We start from the raw sequence: 16,967 nt of genomic DNA, 5'->3' as shown, positions 1-16,967 counted from the left end.
AATGACTTTAATAGATTCCTATCTGAACACTTTAGGAGGTGCCTCTGATAAATGTATTTTATAGGGTTCTATTGACCAACGGACATATTATTTATTATTCATTAAAAAATGTATGTCATTTTGATCTGGTTAAACTCTCGACCATTCAACAATTCCTTGCCACGCTAATACATCAACCAAGATCTGTTCTGAAAAGTTCTGTTGAACCTTTATGAATGACGATTGTGTGTAATTAAACAGAAAGTTATCATTGCAGCGCTGCTCTTATTTGACTCAATGTATGAATGCTGCATCTCTGGACACACGTTTGTCTTCATTGTATGGGTCGCTCATGCACAGCTAATGTAACATGTCAGTGTTGTTAATTGTAATTGCAAAAAAAAGATTTGTTATTTGCTAAATATTTGTATATATTGCACATTATCCATATCTGGTTAACAAGGTTATTGCGATATTCACTCCCACAGCCAATCATATTACCATATTCGGCCTATTAGTCTGCTATATGTGCCACCATATTGATGTTCATGCAAGAAAAAAAAGGCACAGATGAAAATATTATTTTGCTGTTTTTATTTGCTTTAGTAGAAGGAAAACCATGTGCCTCTAAACAAATGATCAGCGCTTGTTGGTACTCTGGTGGTCGTCCGTCTCGGAGTGGAGGGGCTCTAGTGGTACTGCCTGCCCAGGGAACTCACAACGACGGCCAGGAACTTCTGGAATGCGCCCTGGACATCAGCGGTGAAGTCAGCACCCATTCTCGCAGCAACGACAATAGTAAGGCAGTCAGCCAGCAGCTGCAAAAGAAAGGAGCAAATGGACAAGTAAGAAAACGCATTCTGCCACACCATCTATGCCACACCACAGATAGGCAAGTACCTTGTGTGAAGTAGAACATTTCAATTTACCCGGAAGTTGTCTGGATCCACGCGCAATTTCTCGGAGTGCAGCACGCTCAACTCTGCGTAGGTGGCCTTGATGTCATCCATGTTCTTGACAGCCCGGTCCAGTCCGCGCAGGACCGTCTTTCCGTGAGCGGCGACCATTGGGTTTCCCTGGATGGCAGCGGCGTTGTATAGGTTTCCGAAGTTACCGAAATACCTCTGGGTCCAGGGGTACACGACCAGACACCTGTAGAATTAATTAACAGTCAAGAATTACACAAATGTGATATATGCATACACTCAATGCACATAAATAAATTGTTTTGTCGTTTTACGCGGATATGTCAAATAATAACCAGTCTTGAAAAGCGTTAACAACATGACTAATTCCAGTTATTTTGTCGGCAACAGTGTTGAAGGCACCATAACGCTGACATCAAATAGGGTATTAAAGGGTAGCCTACCTGGAAAGAGCCGCGGGGCCCACGTCATCGTAGTCCATCTTTGAGAAGATGCTTTGGATTGTGGCGCGCTCAAAGTCTGTCCACTCAACCATGTTGCTGGCTATGAGGTTGCTTTGACAGGGTTCTTAATGGAGGTTAAGGAACCCTATGCACTTATACTTTGTTTGAGGAGCGTTTTTTAAGTACACTCCTCCCTAAACACAGCGATGGGTGTGGTCATGTTAGTAGGCTGTAAAGCCAAGCGTCACAAATTTTACTGAGATAATGTAATGTGAATGGAAATGTTTACTTTTGACCAAATTATTGGCACCCATTTTTCTTACTTACTCTGCATTGTTGGAAAAGGGCTTGTAAAAGTAAGCATTTCTCGGTAAAGTCAACACCTTTTGTATTCTGCTCATGTGACAAATACAATTAGATTTTATTAAGATATGCACAAAATACTGTATAAAATAAATAATACAAATTCTGCGCTATGGGAAATGGGACAATTATATTATTTTATAGGCCTACTCATATTAGGCACTCGCACATCTGAGCTATCTCTTGTTCACGAAGCCCTCGAGGCGGATAAGTACAGCTTAATAAAGATAAATAAAGTGATACTAGTAAGAGCAGATACTAGTAAGAGCAGTGTGCGGGTTTCTTATTTTTATCCTCATCTTATCGGCCTACTAACATAATTGCTCAGAGAAAGAGTATACAAGTAAGACAACATCTAAACATCTAGTGGTCAAAATTATTTATTTTCAGTACCCTAGCACCGTCCCCTTCTGAGGATAGCGACAATTAGCCTTTTTCTCAAATATTTAATGAGATTGGAAAACACACTGGGAGGGATCTTAGACCATTCCTATATATATAATATTTCCATATCATTGATCTCTTTCATCTGCTCTTATGGACTGGACTGCCCTCTTTAATTCAAACCAGAGGTTTTCGATGGGGTTCAATGGGGTTCCGAGACTGATATTGATTTGTTGATTTTGTGGTCAATTGACAATTTCTTTGAGGATTTTGATGTGTGCTTGGGGTCATTGTCTTGCTGTAAGATCCACTTGCGGCCAAATGTCAGCCTCTTGCAGAGGCAACCAGGTTTTTGGCTAAAATGTCTTGGTACTTGGTAAAGTTCATGGTGCCGATGACCTTAACAAGGGCCCCAAGTACCTCACTCACTTGAATATGATTTAACTCAAAGCAACATGTAGTTATAGACCACAACCTGGCAAGGAGTTAGGCATGTTATCTTCCTTTATTGATTGTGCCTTTTGGGCCTGTAGGGTATAGGCCTATGGATATTTAATAATTATCTAATTTCAATAAAGTACGATTACAGGCTAGGTAAATTCGTGGGCAATTGAAAACTGACAATAGCGATCCTCAATAGCCAATACGACACGTTTCACATTTGTCATAGGCCTAATAAGTTCCATATCAGTAGAGTTGTAATATGGTCAGAAATGTGTACAATTACAGCCACGCATCAACGAGAAATGAGGTCTTCCTATTACAAATCTAATAGCGCCCTCTACTGTTACTATCTGGCAGGTTGTGGTGCTTTCTTTTTATTGGAAGCAGTTCCTGGATAATTTCCCCCCTCAATCAAATCTCCAGCAGAGGGCACTCTCACACTTTCATATAAGAGCATACATTGGAGTTATCAAAGAGGCACACTCATAGATATAGATAGAGGACTCATCTTTATATCTGTGCCATTCTAGCGTCTGTGACAGCAGCGCCATTGAGGCTACAGCCCATAGGAATCCCCACCCAGTTGACTACTTTGACGAGGCCTACTTTAAAATGGCAGAAGCATGGTGGAAGCACTCAATGGTGCTTTTGGCCACTAGAGGCCTCTATATCACTCTCTATGGGCACAACAGAAAACTCAGAGAACGTACATTATGAGAGCTCACGTTCATGTCGTGGAGCTTCCGTAGGCCGGATATGGAACAGAGGATCAAGCCAAACCAGTATGATCCATGAAGGTATTGCGGGGTCCAGACATATCTCCAAATGAGTATTTCTAACAATAGATTAGACTAATTTTGGCCAAGGGATCCGTGGAATAAGTTTAGAGTGTGCAATACAATACAATACAATGTAATATTATTCATCTACAATGTATGTTCTTAAAGGGAAACTACATAATTATGAGTGATGAGAGGGTTTGTCAGACATAATTATGCGCTATAGGTGTATTTATTTCATGTTTGCACCTGGGAGAGATCAACCAATAATGTAATTGGTTGATAAGAGCCTGCTGTCGGGTCTAAAAATGAATGGAGTCATGTTTTGTAGCAATTATTGTGGCCTTTGTGTTCAGCCGATTGCAGATCACACAATCACTCTAGCAGATTTGGTTGTCCTTGTTCAATAGAGCCGTCGGACTTGTCTGAAAGATGTTCATATGGTCAAGTTGCAATCAAGTGAAGGGTCAATTCACCACACAGGCAACCAGCAGCATGGTTTCCTAGGCTATTGAACAAAAAAACGGCACCTCAACATTTAAAAAAGAAGGACATGAAAAGTGTTTTGTAAATACAATAAATTAACTAACTTCAAATGATCATATTGAAATCTATGGGATGTAATTTTACATTAGGTTATTGTTATTAGTTATGTGGACTTGGAATGAATTTCTCTAATATTGATCAAATGTTTGGACACACCTACTCATTCATGGATTTTTGTTATTTTTACTATTTTCTACATAGTAGGATAATAGTGAAGACAAATCTATTTTATATGCTTACGCCTGCAAATCTGGATATGGAGTATGTGATAGATCAGTAATGAGTCAACCCAATACTCCGGCAAAGTGGAACTCAAGGATTCTGGACTGTTGCATTGATAGGAGAGTCTGTTTGTGTGGTACCTTCTGTTCAATGTGCCTAGCCTGTCAGATGGCTGAGAGGTATGGTGAATGCTTCTGTCTCCCCCTGCTGCCAACAACTATGATGATGATGCGCACATCAATGAGAGAGAGATACAACATCCCGGGCAGCTTAATTGATGACTGGGCAGTGTACATGTTCTGTGGGCCCTGTGCTCTATGTCAGATGGCAAGAGAGATGAAACACCAGCTGTGTTGAGATTGAAAGGCAATCAATCCATTTGAGTTTTGGGGGTCTGTGCATACCTAATAAAAGAAGAAGAAAACATTGATGGATTTATATTACATACAGTATCTGATGAATTCCAATTGAATAAGTCATGCATGGAATTTAGAATTGTAAGTCGCTCTGGATAAGAGCGTCTGCTAAATGACTTAAATGTAAATGTAATGTAATGTAAATGTATATTTGAGATTCTTCAAATAGCCACTCTTTGCCTTGATGACAGCTTTGCACACTCTTGGCATTCTTTCAACCAGCTTCATCTGGGGGATTGTGGAGGCTAATAGTGTATATGTATTTTTTTGCTGAAAATGTGTGGCATAAAACCTCCGTGAATGACGGGTCACTACTGCATAGGGTTCTGAGGTAAATAACGTTAAAGTTATAAAAACTAAGAAAGGATATTCATTGTCTCATTACAACATATTTAGTAATGGTATGTAATTGTCAATCAAAGTGACTCCAAATCAAATCAATTTTTTTTTGTCACATGCGCCAAATACAACAGGTGTAGGTAGACCTTACAGTGAAATGCTTACTTACCAACAATGCAGTTTTAAGAAAATACCTAAAGAAAGTAAATAAATGTTACAAATAATTAAAGAGCAGCAGTAAAATAACAATAGCGAACAGGGGGTACCGGTACAGAGTCAATATGCAGGGGCACCGGTTAGTTGAGGTAATTGAGGTAATATGTACATGTAGGTAGAGATAATAACAGAGAGTAGCAGCAGCGTAAAAGAGGGTGGATGGGCAATGCAAATACTCTGAGCAGCAATTTAACTTTTGTAGCGCAGCGCAACCCCTCAACAACATTCCGCTGAATAGGTAGCGCACAAAATTCTAAAATATATTTTTGAAATATGTAACTTTCACACATTAACAAGTCCAATACAGCAAATGAAAGATAAACAGCTTGTTAATCTACCCACCATGTTTTAATCTACGCATATGATTTTTTTAGGTCATAGCCAAGTCTAAAACACACACAGCCATTTTTCCAGCCAATGATAGGAGTCACAACATTTACATTACATTTAAGTCATTTAGCAGACGCTCTTATCCAGAGCGACTTACAAATTGGTGCATTCACCTTATGACATCCAGTGGAACAGCCACTTTACAATAGTGCATCTAAATCTTTTAGGGGGGTGAGAAGGATTACTTATCCTATCCTAGGTATTCCTTAAAGAGGTGGGGTTTCAGGTGTCTCCGGAAGGTGGTGATTGACTCCGCTGTCCTGGCGTCGTGAGGGAGTTTGTTCCACCATTGGGGGCCAGAGCAGCGAACAGTTTTGACTGGGCTGAGCGGGAACTGTACTTCCTCAGTGGTAGGGAGGCGAGCAGGCCAGAGGTGGATGAACGCAGTGCCCTTGTTTGGGTGTAGGGCCTGATCAGAGCCTGGAGGTACTGAGGTGCCGTTCCCCTCACAGCTCCGTAGGCAAGCACCATGGTCTTGTAGCGGATGCAAGCTTCAACTGGAAGCCAGTGGAGAGAGCGGAGGAGCGGGGTGACGTGAGAGAACTTGGGAAGGTTGAACACCAGACGGGCTGCAGCGTTCTGGATGAGTTGTAGGGGTTTAATGGCACAGGCAGGAGCCCAGCCAACAGCGAGTTGCAGTAATCCAGACGGGAGATGACAAGTGCCTGGATTAGGACCTGCGCCGCTTCCTGTGTGAGGCAGGGTCGTACTCTGCGGATGTTGTAGAGCATGAACGTACAGGAACGGGCCACCGCCTTGATGTTAGTTGAGAACGACAGGGTGTTGTCCAGGATCACGCCAAGGTTCTTAGCGCTCTGGGAGGAGGACACAATGGAGTTGTCAACCGTGATGGCGAGATCATGGAACGGGCAGTCCTTCCCCGGGAGGAAGAGCAGCTCCGTCTTGCCGAGGTTCAGCTTGAGGTGGTGATCCGTCATCCACACTGATATGTCTGCCAGACATGCAGAGATGCGATTCGCCACCTGGTCATCAGAAGGGGGAAAGGAGAAGATTTTTAATTGTGTGTCGTCTGCATAGCAATGATAAGAGAGACCATGTGAGGTTATGACAGAGCCAAGTGACTTGGTGTATAGCGAGAATAGGAGAGGGCCGAGAACAGAGCCCTGGGGGACACCAGTGGTGAGAGCGCGTGGTGAGGAGACAGATTCTCGCCACGCCACAAAAAGCATAAATATCAATAAAATGAATCACTAACCTTTGATGATCTTCATCAGATGACACTCATAGGACATCATGTTACACAATACATGTATGTTTCCCAAAACATCCGGTGATTTTGCAGAAATACTCATAATAAACATTGATAAAATATACAACTGTTATTCACAGAATTAAAGAATTAAAGACTTCTCCTTAATGCAACCGCTGTGTCAGATTTCAATAAAACTTTATGGAAAAAGCATAATCTGAGAACGGCGCTCAGAACCCAAAACAGCCAGAGGAATATCCGCCATTTTGGAATCAACAAAGTTAGAAACAATACCATAAATATTCACTTACCTTTGATGATCTTCATCAGAAGGCACTCCCAGGAATCCAAGTCCGACAATAAATGACTAATTTGTTCCATAAAGTTCCATCATTTATGTCCAAATAGACACTTGTTAGCTTGTTCAGCCCAGTAATCCATCTTCATGAGGCGCAGACACTTCATCCAGACAAAAACTCGAAAAGATCCGTTACAGTCCTTTAGGAACATGTCAAATGATGTATGGAATTAATCTTTAGGATGTTTTTAACACAAAACATCAATAATGTTCCAACCGGAGAATTCCTTTGTCTTCAGAAAAGCACTGGAACGAGAAGTAACTGTCAGGAGTGCGCGTCATGAGACCAAGGCTCTCTGCCAGACAACTGACTCAAAGAGGTCTCATGAGCCCCTCCTTCATAGTAGAATCCTCAAACCAGTTTCTAAAGACGGTTGACATCTAATGGAAGCCCTAGGAAGTGCAACCTCATCCATATCTCAATGTGTATTCGGTAGGCCAAGCTTTGAAAAACTACAAACCTCAGATGTCCCTCTTCCTGGTTGGATTTTTCTCAGGTTGTCGCCTGCCATATGAGTTCTGTTATACTCACAGACATCTTTCAAACAGTTTTAGAAACTCCAGAGGGTTTTCTATCCAATACTAATAATAATATGCATATATTAGCATCTGGAACAGAGTAGGAGGCAGTTCACTCTGGGCACGCTATTCATCCTAAAGTGAAAATGTTGCCCCCTATCCCAAAAAGGTTGATTAGACATTCAGGAGTTTTATGGCTTGGGGGTGAAAGCTGTTTAGAAGCCTCTTGGACCTAGACTTGGCGCTCCGGTACCGCTTGCCGTGCAGTAGCAGAGAGAACAGTCTATGACTAGGGTGTTTGGAGTCTTTGACAATTTTTAGGGCCTTCCTCTGACACTGCCTGGTATAGAGGTACTGGATGGCAGGAAGCTTGGCCCTGGTGATGTACTGGGCCATATGCACTACACTCTGTAGTGCCTTGCAGTCGGAGGCCAAGCAGTTGCTGTACCAGGCAGTGATGCAACCCGTCAGGATGCTCTCGATAGTTCAGATGTAGAACCTTTTGAGGATCTGAGGACACATGCCAAATCTTTTCAGTCTTCTGAGGCGGAATAGGTTTTGTCATGCCCTCTTCACAACTGTCTTGGTGTGCTTGGACCATGTTCGTTTGCTGGTGATGTGGACACCAAGGAACTTGAAGCTGTGGGTCCATCATCTGTGGATCCTTTGGTGCTGTATGCAAATTGGAGTGGGTCTAGGGTTTCTGGGATAATGCTGTTGATGTGAGCCATGACCAGCCTTTCAAAGCACTTCATGGCTACAGACGTGAGGGCTATGGGCCGGTAGTCATTTAGGCAGGTTACCTTAGTGTTCTTGGTCACAGGCACTATGGTGGTCTGCTTGAAGCATGTTGGTATTACAGACTCAGACATGGAGAGGTTGAAAATGTCAGTGAAGACACCTGCCAGTTGGTCAGCGCATGCTCGGAGTACACGTCCTATTAATCCGTTTGGCCCTGTGGCCTTGTGAATGTTGACCTGTTTAAAGGTCTTACTAACATCGGCTGTGGAGAGCTTGATCACACAGTCGCCCGGAACAGCTGATGCTCTTATGCATGCATCAGTGTTACTTGCCTCGAAGAGAGCATAGATTATTTAGCTCATCTGGTAGGCTCGTGTCACTGGAAAGCTCTCGGCTGTGCTTCCCTTTGTTGTCTGTAATAGTTTGCAAGCTCTACCACATCTGACGAGCATCGGAGCCGGTGTAGTACGATATGATCTTAGTCTTGTATTGAGGCTTTTCCTGTGTGATGGTTTGTCGGAGGGCATAGCGGGATTTCTTATAAGCTTCCAGGTTAGCGTCCTGCTCATTGAAAGAGGTATCTCTACCCTTTAGCTCAGTGCGGATGTTGCCTATAATCCATGGCTTCTGGTTGGCGTATGTACGTACTGTACAGTCGCTGTGGGGACGACGTCATCGATGCACACATTGATGAAGCCAATGACTGATGTGGTGTACTCCTCAATGCCATCTGAGGAATCCCAGAACATATTCCAGTCTGTGCTAGAAAAACAGTCCTGTAGTTTAGCATCTGCTTCATCTGACCACTTTTTTATTGACCGAGTTAATGGTACTTCCTGCTTTAATTTTTGCTTGTAAGCAGAAATCAGGAGGATAGAATTATGGTCAGATTTGCCAAATGAAGGGCGAGGGAGAGCTATGTATGCATCTCTGTGTGTGGTTTCTTATTATCAGAAATCATTTTTCTAAATAGGATAAAATGTACATCCTAAATTTCCTCAAATCTGCTATCAGCTTGCTTGCTAGAAAGAGATAGCATAGCTGCATTTTACTTAGAAAGATATTACCCCACCAACATAAAAAATCCTAGCTATATTCATATCCATACTAAAAGCAGTTTATTTCGCAGTATTTGACTCTGGTGACAATAAAACATTAATTGAAATTGTTAAGCGGGAAGGTCTTTCTGGTTTCGTTCTAGAACATGTCCATGTATGTAGTGTTGAGAATGTTGAGCTGATAGGCCTACATCAGTTCATTATATTTTATTTATAGGCTATACAATTACATACAGGCAACATAATATAATTATAATCAGGTATGATGATGATAAGAATAATAATAATAATGATAATAATAATGATTATTATACATGATAATTCTTAATGTTCCACAAAAATAAATAAATAATATTTTAATACGTTTAATTTGTATGAATAATTGAAGTTTATCATTAAAATATTGAAATTACTCATATTCTCTTTAATTTAACCTTTACAATAAATAATTAAGTGTCCGACTTTGCCAATCAAGGTGTCCCAATTTGCCAGTATCGACTTAAAAAATGTGGTCTCTTTATTTTTTATTTTTCTTTAATGTAGACGAGTTTCTACGCTATTTAGAATGGTATCGTGTCAGGGGTTAAGACAATGCGAGGATTCTGTAAGGTGTTCTGCAAAAAAAACATTTCAGAAAGTGTCACATTTTACAAATACTCACACTAATTATATCATTTGGCAAATGTATTTCAATTTCTCTGCATCACTTCCAGGACCCCTTTCTGCAGCGCTATGTTTTCTTCCATGAGTTTTCTTCCAAAGCCAAATCACCACTTCTTAATAATTCAATCGATTGTGGTCAGTAACGCCATATGTGGTTATTGTGTAGGTAGGCCTACTGTTACAATACTATTTAAAATAATCTATCAGCAAGTGGTCTCAGTAAGTCAAAGAAGCCAATAGTGGTTTCAGCTATATTGTTGTTGAGACGACGTAGGCCTTATGACATTTTTTAACAGTAAAAAATATGTCAAATGACTAGCCTATGAGAAAATTGTAAAAAAAAAAAGTGTATTCGCATCAGTAGGCTAAATGACTGAAATGCATCAGAAAAGTATTGGAAAGTTCAGGAAACCATCAGGGAAGCTCATCGGGTAGACTACACAGTGGGCCTAACGTGTGTGCGTATAGAAGATCTGCGTTGCTTTCAATTACTAGACTGATGATCATGAGAACATTTCCCAACCTAATTGTAACCAAATATCCAAACGGAGATCCAGTGAAAACAAACATGTGACATTGATTGATGTCTTGATTGATCAAGCTGAGTTCCTTGTCTCAAAGCAGCGCAGTGATGCTGTCCAATCAAAACGGTGCTAGAATCATCAGTTGACCACACATACCATCATGAAGCCAAATGTATAAAATAATTATAGAATGTAGGCTACATACAACGCATCAACCAAACTGCATGATTGCCTATGCCTACACATACTGTAAGTGGCTAAAGGAAAATGTTCTATTTTTTAAATATTAAAACACCAAATTAGACCTACCTCATTATAAATCAGGCCATCATCACTGTCGATGATAATGATAATTCTTCACGTTGTACAGGTGAAACGTCCAGAAGGGTTCTGCATGCATGCCAACCATTTGATCCCAATCAGTTTCATGGGAAAACGCATTTAAATTTTATTGAATTATGTAAGTAAGGGTGGTTAACCGGACTAACTAATCACATTTTAGAATAGTAAACACAGCCACCACATGTTCTTTACATTTCAGCACAATCATCCTAAATTAAGAAATGACAGGGTGTTTTTGGTATGACAGCAGCCTGACATTATCATGCTATTACAGGTGGTTTGTTATGTAGAATACAAATCAATCATGAAGTGATCTTGCGAGACATATCACCATTTTAAGAAGTTGCAGAGCGTCACTCCGCTGTGGACCCGCAGCACTACACTCCTGGTTATAACTGTTGGATGACTTCGGGGGGTTCAAGTAACCACAGATCCATGAACTAAGTGGCACATTCAGTTGACCACACTTTTTTTTAAACCATTGCAGCAGCGCTAAAGATTCAGGGCTGACCCAAATTCATAGCGGGCTAAAGCCCTGAAAGCCAGGTCCTGGTGACGTCCATGGCGGACCAGTGATGTCTGGCCATAACATATTGGTCTCAGGCACGTACATTTGGAACTTTTTAATGTCAAGGTGTATGCAAAGGTGGAGTAAAAATATACATTTATTGTGAAGTGCATAATTTTTATGAAATACCCTTGAAATACTGTGAAATAGGCTGTTAACTTTATTTTATACTTGACTTGACAAATCCATTCTACAAGATAATCCAAATGTAGCCTACAATATAAATCACAAGACAATGTAAGATAATTAAAATGACAAACAACAAACACATCGGTATGAGTTTCAGTTAGATTTATTGTCAGTGTGTCGATATTGGATGGACATTATTCCTCGGATGACAGATTGACAGCTGAACTGCGGTTTAGCGGTACTTCTCGGCCAGGGCCAGAGCCAGTTGCTGCAGGAACTTGTCCACGGACAGGTGAATCTCGGGGGTAAATTCCGCAGGGAAGTAGGCGGCAATGACCACAATCAGGTTGTGTGCCAGGATCTGCAAAGCAAAAGGGAAATAGATTATTTCACATTCACACAGGTAAAAGTGTTATTTATTTATTATTATTTTTTTTTAAATTATCTTACCTTGAAGTTGGTGGGATCCACCCTCAGCTTGGTGGCGTGCAGTTCACTGAGTTTGGTCAAGAAACCAAAGAGATCGTCCAAGTTGCCAACACAGTCATCGATCTGATTCATGATGGTGATGCCGTGCTTCTTCACTGGAGGGGAACCGGGGGCCACGGAAGCCCAGTGGGAGAAGTAGGCCTTGGTCTGAGGGTAGACGACAAGCATCCTGTCGTGGACATTAGAAATGAGGTGAGACCAAATTCATCTTAAATAATCATTCGTTCGGGGCTCCCGTCCATATCTTCGCCGAAAAAAACTCTCTTAGAATAAGGGGTTCCAGAAGGGTTCTTCAGCTGTCCCATAGGATAACCCTTTTTGGTTCCAGTTAGAGCCTTTCTTGGTTCCAAGTATAACCTGTTTCAGGTAGAACCCTCTGGGAAAAGGGTTTCACATGGAACCAAAAGGGTTCTCTACCTGGAACCAAGAACGGTTCTTCAAAGGGTAATCTTATGGGGACAGCTGAACAACCCTTTTAGGTTCCAGATAGCACCTTTATAGCTTCCAAATTGACTGAGGAATTATGTGTTAATAATTTCAACAGTCTACATGTACATACTCTATAATTTATCATACATCGTGATGTAATTACCTGGAAAGAGCCTGTTCTCCAATCTCATCGGATTTAGGGAGGATCTTGCCCCAGATGGCCTTCACGTTGGTTTTGTCCTTGGCTGAGAGACTCATAGCTGTCTTGTCCGTTTATCCACTTAAATGAAGATGCTAAGAAAATAAGCTTTTGAGCGTGGAAAACTCAGAGGCTGTTTTTATTGAGGCATGAGAGAAGGCACACCCCGATATAATCTTGGCTCCACCTCTGATTGGGAATTTGTCCAAGACATGATTCATGTTTTTTATACGTTATAATTATGCAACCAAGCCAATTCGTGTAATGCCCAACATATGACCTTAGCACATAATACCTTCGTTTGTAAAAATGTTGACATAACAATGAATGCATTTATTTCATATAGATTGAATAACGACAGGTTTTTGAAACACTTAATACCTCAATATTTTCTTTACAATTAAAGTTTAGTCGTAAGTAATACGACTCGTAAGGTCTATTATTGCAGCACTCATTGGTGAGTGATTCTGTAACCTACAAAAGATTCGATGGAAAAATCGATGGAAAGGTTTTGTTCTGGTAGCAAAACGTACCCTAGGCCTATAACTAAACATTGTAACAATATATAGTCTACGAGCATTGTATTTCAGTGGAGCTAAACAAAAAGCGGTGGTTTCATTGAAGTAAATAGGCTGATATTCACATTGAATAGTGTCCAGTTAGAACGCATCATGTAATTCCCCTGATGAAGGCAGATGAAACGACTTTTCACCAACTGACATTTAGATGAATCATTCAAAAAGACCAGAAATATGGAACTATCAAATGGGTGGGTCCGTCTGAATATGAAGATAAAACATATTTCGAGTCATGCTCTTTCTTTAATAGTTTACTCCCAATCTTTTATTTTTTTTAATGAAATCCTAAATAAACACTTACATCAATAATTCGAATTTTATAAAGATAATATTACAATGCAGTGCCAATATTACAAGGATCAATTAAAAGAGTATTTAGGGCTAAAGGAACCTTTAAAGGTCTATACATTTTACTTTTTTAATTATGTTCGATTGTATAATTAAGTATGCATGTGTTTATGAAGGCTAATCATGACTTGTTTATTTCATCCGTATTAATTTGAATTTGGCAACGCCTAAATGACCAAGCATTATCTTTAAAAGTGGGATGAAGTTGGCACAATGCCGATATGTGCCACACTCGAGGACCTTGCCCCCTAAGACATTCATCCAATCATTTTCTGTGTTCTGTTCAGGGCGGAGATACTGAACATCAATAAATTGGAAGTCCCAGGAGACAAAAAGCTCAGGAATCCCTTGTAACATTTTGCAAGTACCAACGGAAATCAACAAACAAACGTCAACATGGTCGACTGGACAGATGCTGAGCGCAGTGCCATCGTAGGCCTGTGGGGAAAGATCAGCGTGGATGAGATCGGACCCCAGGCCCTGGCCAGGTACATTCTTATAATATTTATGTAGATATCATTAAATAATAACACGATAATAGGCTACCTAGGCTAATTAGCACTAATTTCGTATTGTAATTGCAGCCTGTTTAATTCATTTTTAGACTTCTGATCGTGTCTCCATGGACTCAGAGGCACTTTAGCACCTTCGGCAACCTTTCAACACCCGCTGCCATCATGGGTAACCCCGCCGTGGCCAAGCACGGAAAGACCGTGATGCACGGACTGGACAGAGCGGTGCAGAACCTGGATGACATCAAGAACACCTATACTGCACTGAGTGTGATGCACTCAGAGAAACTGCACGTGGATCCCGACAACTTCAGGGTGAGTACTAAACGTAATGCATATAGCTTACAAATTTGTGCTTCATAATTTTTTATTTTTTTTTAAAGGTTTTCCTTCGAGGCATTTAGGAGAAAATAGTCTTATGCATTAAATAGCGGTGTGAGCCGATGTAAAGTGTATGCCAATATTATTTTACTATCCCCTCTCCACAGCTCCTCGCCGACTGCATCACCGTGTGCGTGGCCGCCAAGCTCGGTCCCACCGTTTTCAGTGCTGATATTCAGGAAGCCTTCCAGAAGTTCCTGGCTGTCGTTGTGTCCGCTCTTGGCAGACAGTACCACTAGAGCATCACTCGACAGCATCAATATGGAAGAGAGATGACACTCAAATTCCAGTCTGTTAAGCTGGAAGCTGTGCCATAGCTACCTACGCATTGAAATTAATAAAATCTATTTAAAAGCGTTTATCTTTTTGAAGTGTTGTTTTTTATGGAAAACGTTCTCCTGCAATTGTACTGATGGCACATGGGTTCTACACTAAAAATGAGGGAATGTGAATGAAAAAAACTGTTTTGATGATAGTTTTCATACACATACTTGGTCATAATCTAGAGGCCTATGGGATATTCATTGATGAGATAAGGAAAGAGGATGGCAAACGTGATCTGCATAACATACCAATAGCAATTAACATACCTTTGTATGCCTCCTTCTTGGAATAACTTTTTAGGGACCATTTTCAGAACCCTAAGGATCTTCAAATAACTTTGGATATCTTAAAAGAACCCTTGTTGATCCCCTCATTTTAGAGTGTATGAATTCTGTGGTGTGCATGTTTTGTTAATCATCTGTATAATTACTATTTGGGGGATTCACAGACTTCTCCCTCCCTACACCTCTGATGAGTATAACAGGAAACCTGTTTGATCCCCATGCACTCAAAATCATTCTGGCTGTGGATATGGAGAACATCAACACATTAACATCAATGTACCAGAGGATATACCCATTGGACTTGGGGCTCTGCTGAGAGGTTACCTCATATTTAGATGAGTTTTTTCTGCTTTGCCACTAAAATCATAACAAACACTGAGAACTCAAATATGGTGCTATTGTTGTTATTGTTATGCATATTATTATTAATGAGAATAATAACTGGGGAGGGGGGTAGTTAAAAAATGAACCCCGAAAAGTTATTCAAAAAGTTATTTAAGGATCCATTAAAGAGGGTTCTTTGAAGAAGAAGCTCCAAAATGCAGGTGTTTCAACCTAGATCAGTGCTTTCTGTGGTGGTGGGGCTCGCCAGCAGAAAATACAGAGTGTTGCGCCTGATTGGCTCAGTTTTCTGTCATGATTGGCTCAGTTTTCTGACACTCATGGGACAGTATGTCATCCCCAATTCTAAGGTTAGAGATCAAACATGTTTTCCCCTTGTAGTCTGCCATAGAGTTATATTAGAAGTGCCCATCCAAGAAGGCTCAAGGTCATTAGCCACAGATAGAATGACATCATATCCCATTATATCACATTTTAGCTTTGATTGGACTGGTCATGTCAACATCTTACTTTCAAAGTCTTAGCTAGCAGTCATCATCAGTTGTCATCAACTCAACAATCTACTGGCAAATCCTTGTCATATGAAGAGAAATAATGAAGAGAAATTATAGATAAAACTTTCAGTGCTCATCGGCCATTGTACATTGGCGTCGGGCGAGGGGCCTTCAGTACCTTGTGGAGTGGGAGGGGTACGGTCCGGAGGAGAAGTGCTGGGTTCCGGTCGAGGACATGTTGGACCCTTCAATGCTGCAGGAGTTCCACTGTCTTCCTCTGTGTATTTAACCCTTTGTTCCCCCATGTCTTTGTGGGGAATTGTTTTTTTGTAAGTGCATGTGCACGTTTTCTCTGGTGCGCGACGGGTTTTGTACCCATTTGTTTGTTATTCTAGTTTCTGTGCGTTGATTACCCAGTTTTGCTCACCCTTAATTTTAAGAATGTGAAATGTCAGAATAATAGTAGAGAGAATTATTTATTTCAGCTTCAATTTCTTTCATGACATTCCCAGTGGGTCAGAAGTTTACATACATTCAATTAGTATTTGTTAGAATTGCCTTTAAATGGTTTAACTTAGGTCAAACGTTTCGGGTAGCCTTCCACAAGCTTCCCACAATAAGTTTTGGCCCATTCCTCCAGACAGAGCTGGTGTAACTGAGTCAGGTTTATAGGCCTCCTTGCTCGCACACACCTTTTCAGGTTTTTTTTTCAGTTTTACCCACAAATTTTCTATGGGATTGAGGTCAGGGCTTTGTGATGGCCACTCCAATACCTTGACTTTGTTGTCCTGAAGCCATTTTGCCACAAATTTAGAAGTATGCTTGGGGTCATTGTCCATTTGGAAGACCCATTTGCGACCAAGCTTTAACTTCCTGACTGATGCCTTGACATGTTGCTTCAATATTTCCATGTAATTTTCCCCCCTCATGAAGCTATCTTTTTCACGAAGTGCACCAGTCCCTCCTGAAGCAAATCACCCCCCCAACATGATACTGCCACCCCCGTGCTTCACAGTTGGGATGGTGTT

General features: G+C 40.9%; 3 protein-coding genes and 1 long non-coding RNA gene across 4 annotated transcripts in view; 1 reads left to right on the top strand and 3 right to left on the bottom strand.

The window, feature by feature from the left end:
• Positions 1–556: 556 nt before the first annotated feature.
• Positions 557–1,539, bottom strand: LOC118365388 (hemoglobin subunit beta-like). Its single transcript, XM_035747563.2, has 3 exons — positions 1,349–1,539; positions 909–1,131; positions 557–797 (listed from the first exon to the last, which is right to left on the bottom strand). The coding sequence occupies exons 1-3, from the start codon at positions 1,438–1,440 to the stop codon at positions 669–671; spliced, it is 444 nt and encodes a 147-aa protein (XP_035603456.1). The 5' UTR covers positions 1,441–1,539; the 3' UTR covers positions 557–668.
• A 10,167-nt stretch (positions 1,540–11,706) lies between these two features.
• Positions 11,707–12,809, bottom strand: LOC118365394 (hemoglobin subunit alpha-4-like). Its single transcript, XM_035747569.2, has 3 exons — positions 12,641–12,809; positions 12,010–12,217; positions 11,707–11,920 (listed from the first exon to the last, which is right to left on the bottom strand). The coding sequence occupies exons 1-3, from the start codon at positions 12,733–12,735 to the stop codon at positions 11,792–11,794; spliced, it is 432 nt and encodes a 143-aa protein (XP_035603462.1). The 5' UTR covers positions 12,736–12,809; the 3' UTR covers positions 11,707–11,791.
• Positions 12,810–13,921: 1,112 nt separating this feature from the next.
• On the top strand, positions 13,922–14,854 carry LOC118365382 (hemoglobin subunit beta). The gene is made up of 3 exons (XM_035747558.2): positions 13,922–14,090; positions 14,207–14,429; positions 14,603–14,854. Exons 1-3 carry the CDS (start codon positions 13,999–14,001, stop codon positions 14,732–14,734), a joined length of 447 nt encoding a protein of 148 aa, XP_035603451.1. The 5' UTR covers positions 13,922–13,998; the 3' UTR covers positions 14,735–14,854.
• LOC127930017 (uncharacterized) overlaps positions 14,703–16,967 on the bottom strand; it is a 42,002-nt gene continuing 39,737 nt past the window's right edge. The window contains exon 2 of the long non-coding RNA XR_008136539.1: positions 14,703–14,816. This is a non-coding gene — a long non-coding RNA (uncharacterized LOC127930017). The remainder of the gene's footprint in view (positions 14,817–16,967) is intronic.

The sequence above is a fragment of the Oncorhynchus keta genome, chromosome 5 (assembly GCF_023373465.1).
Source record: "Oncorhynchus keta strain PuntledgeMale-10-30-2019 chromosome 5, Oket_V2, whole genome shotgun sequence".
Classification (NCBI taxonomy): Eukaryota; Metazoa; Chordata; class Actinopteri; order Salmoniformes; family Salmonidae; genus Oncorhynchus; species Oncorhynchus keta.
Note: the sequence above shows the minus strand (reverse complement) of the source record. Positions and strands in the feature narration are given on the sequence as shown.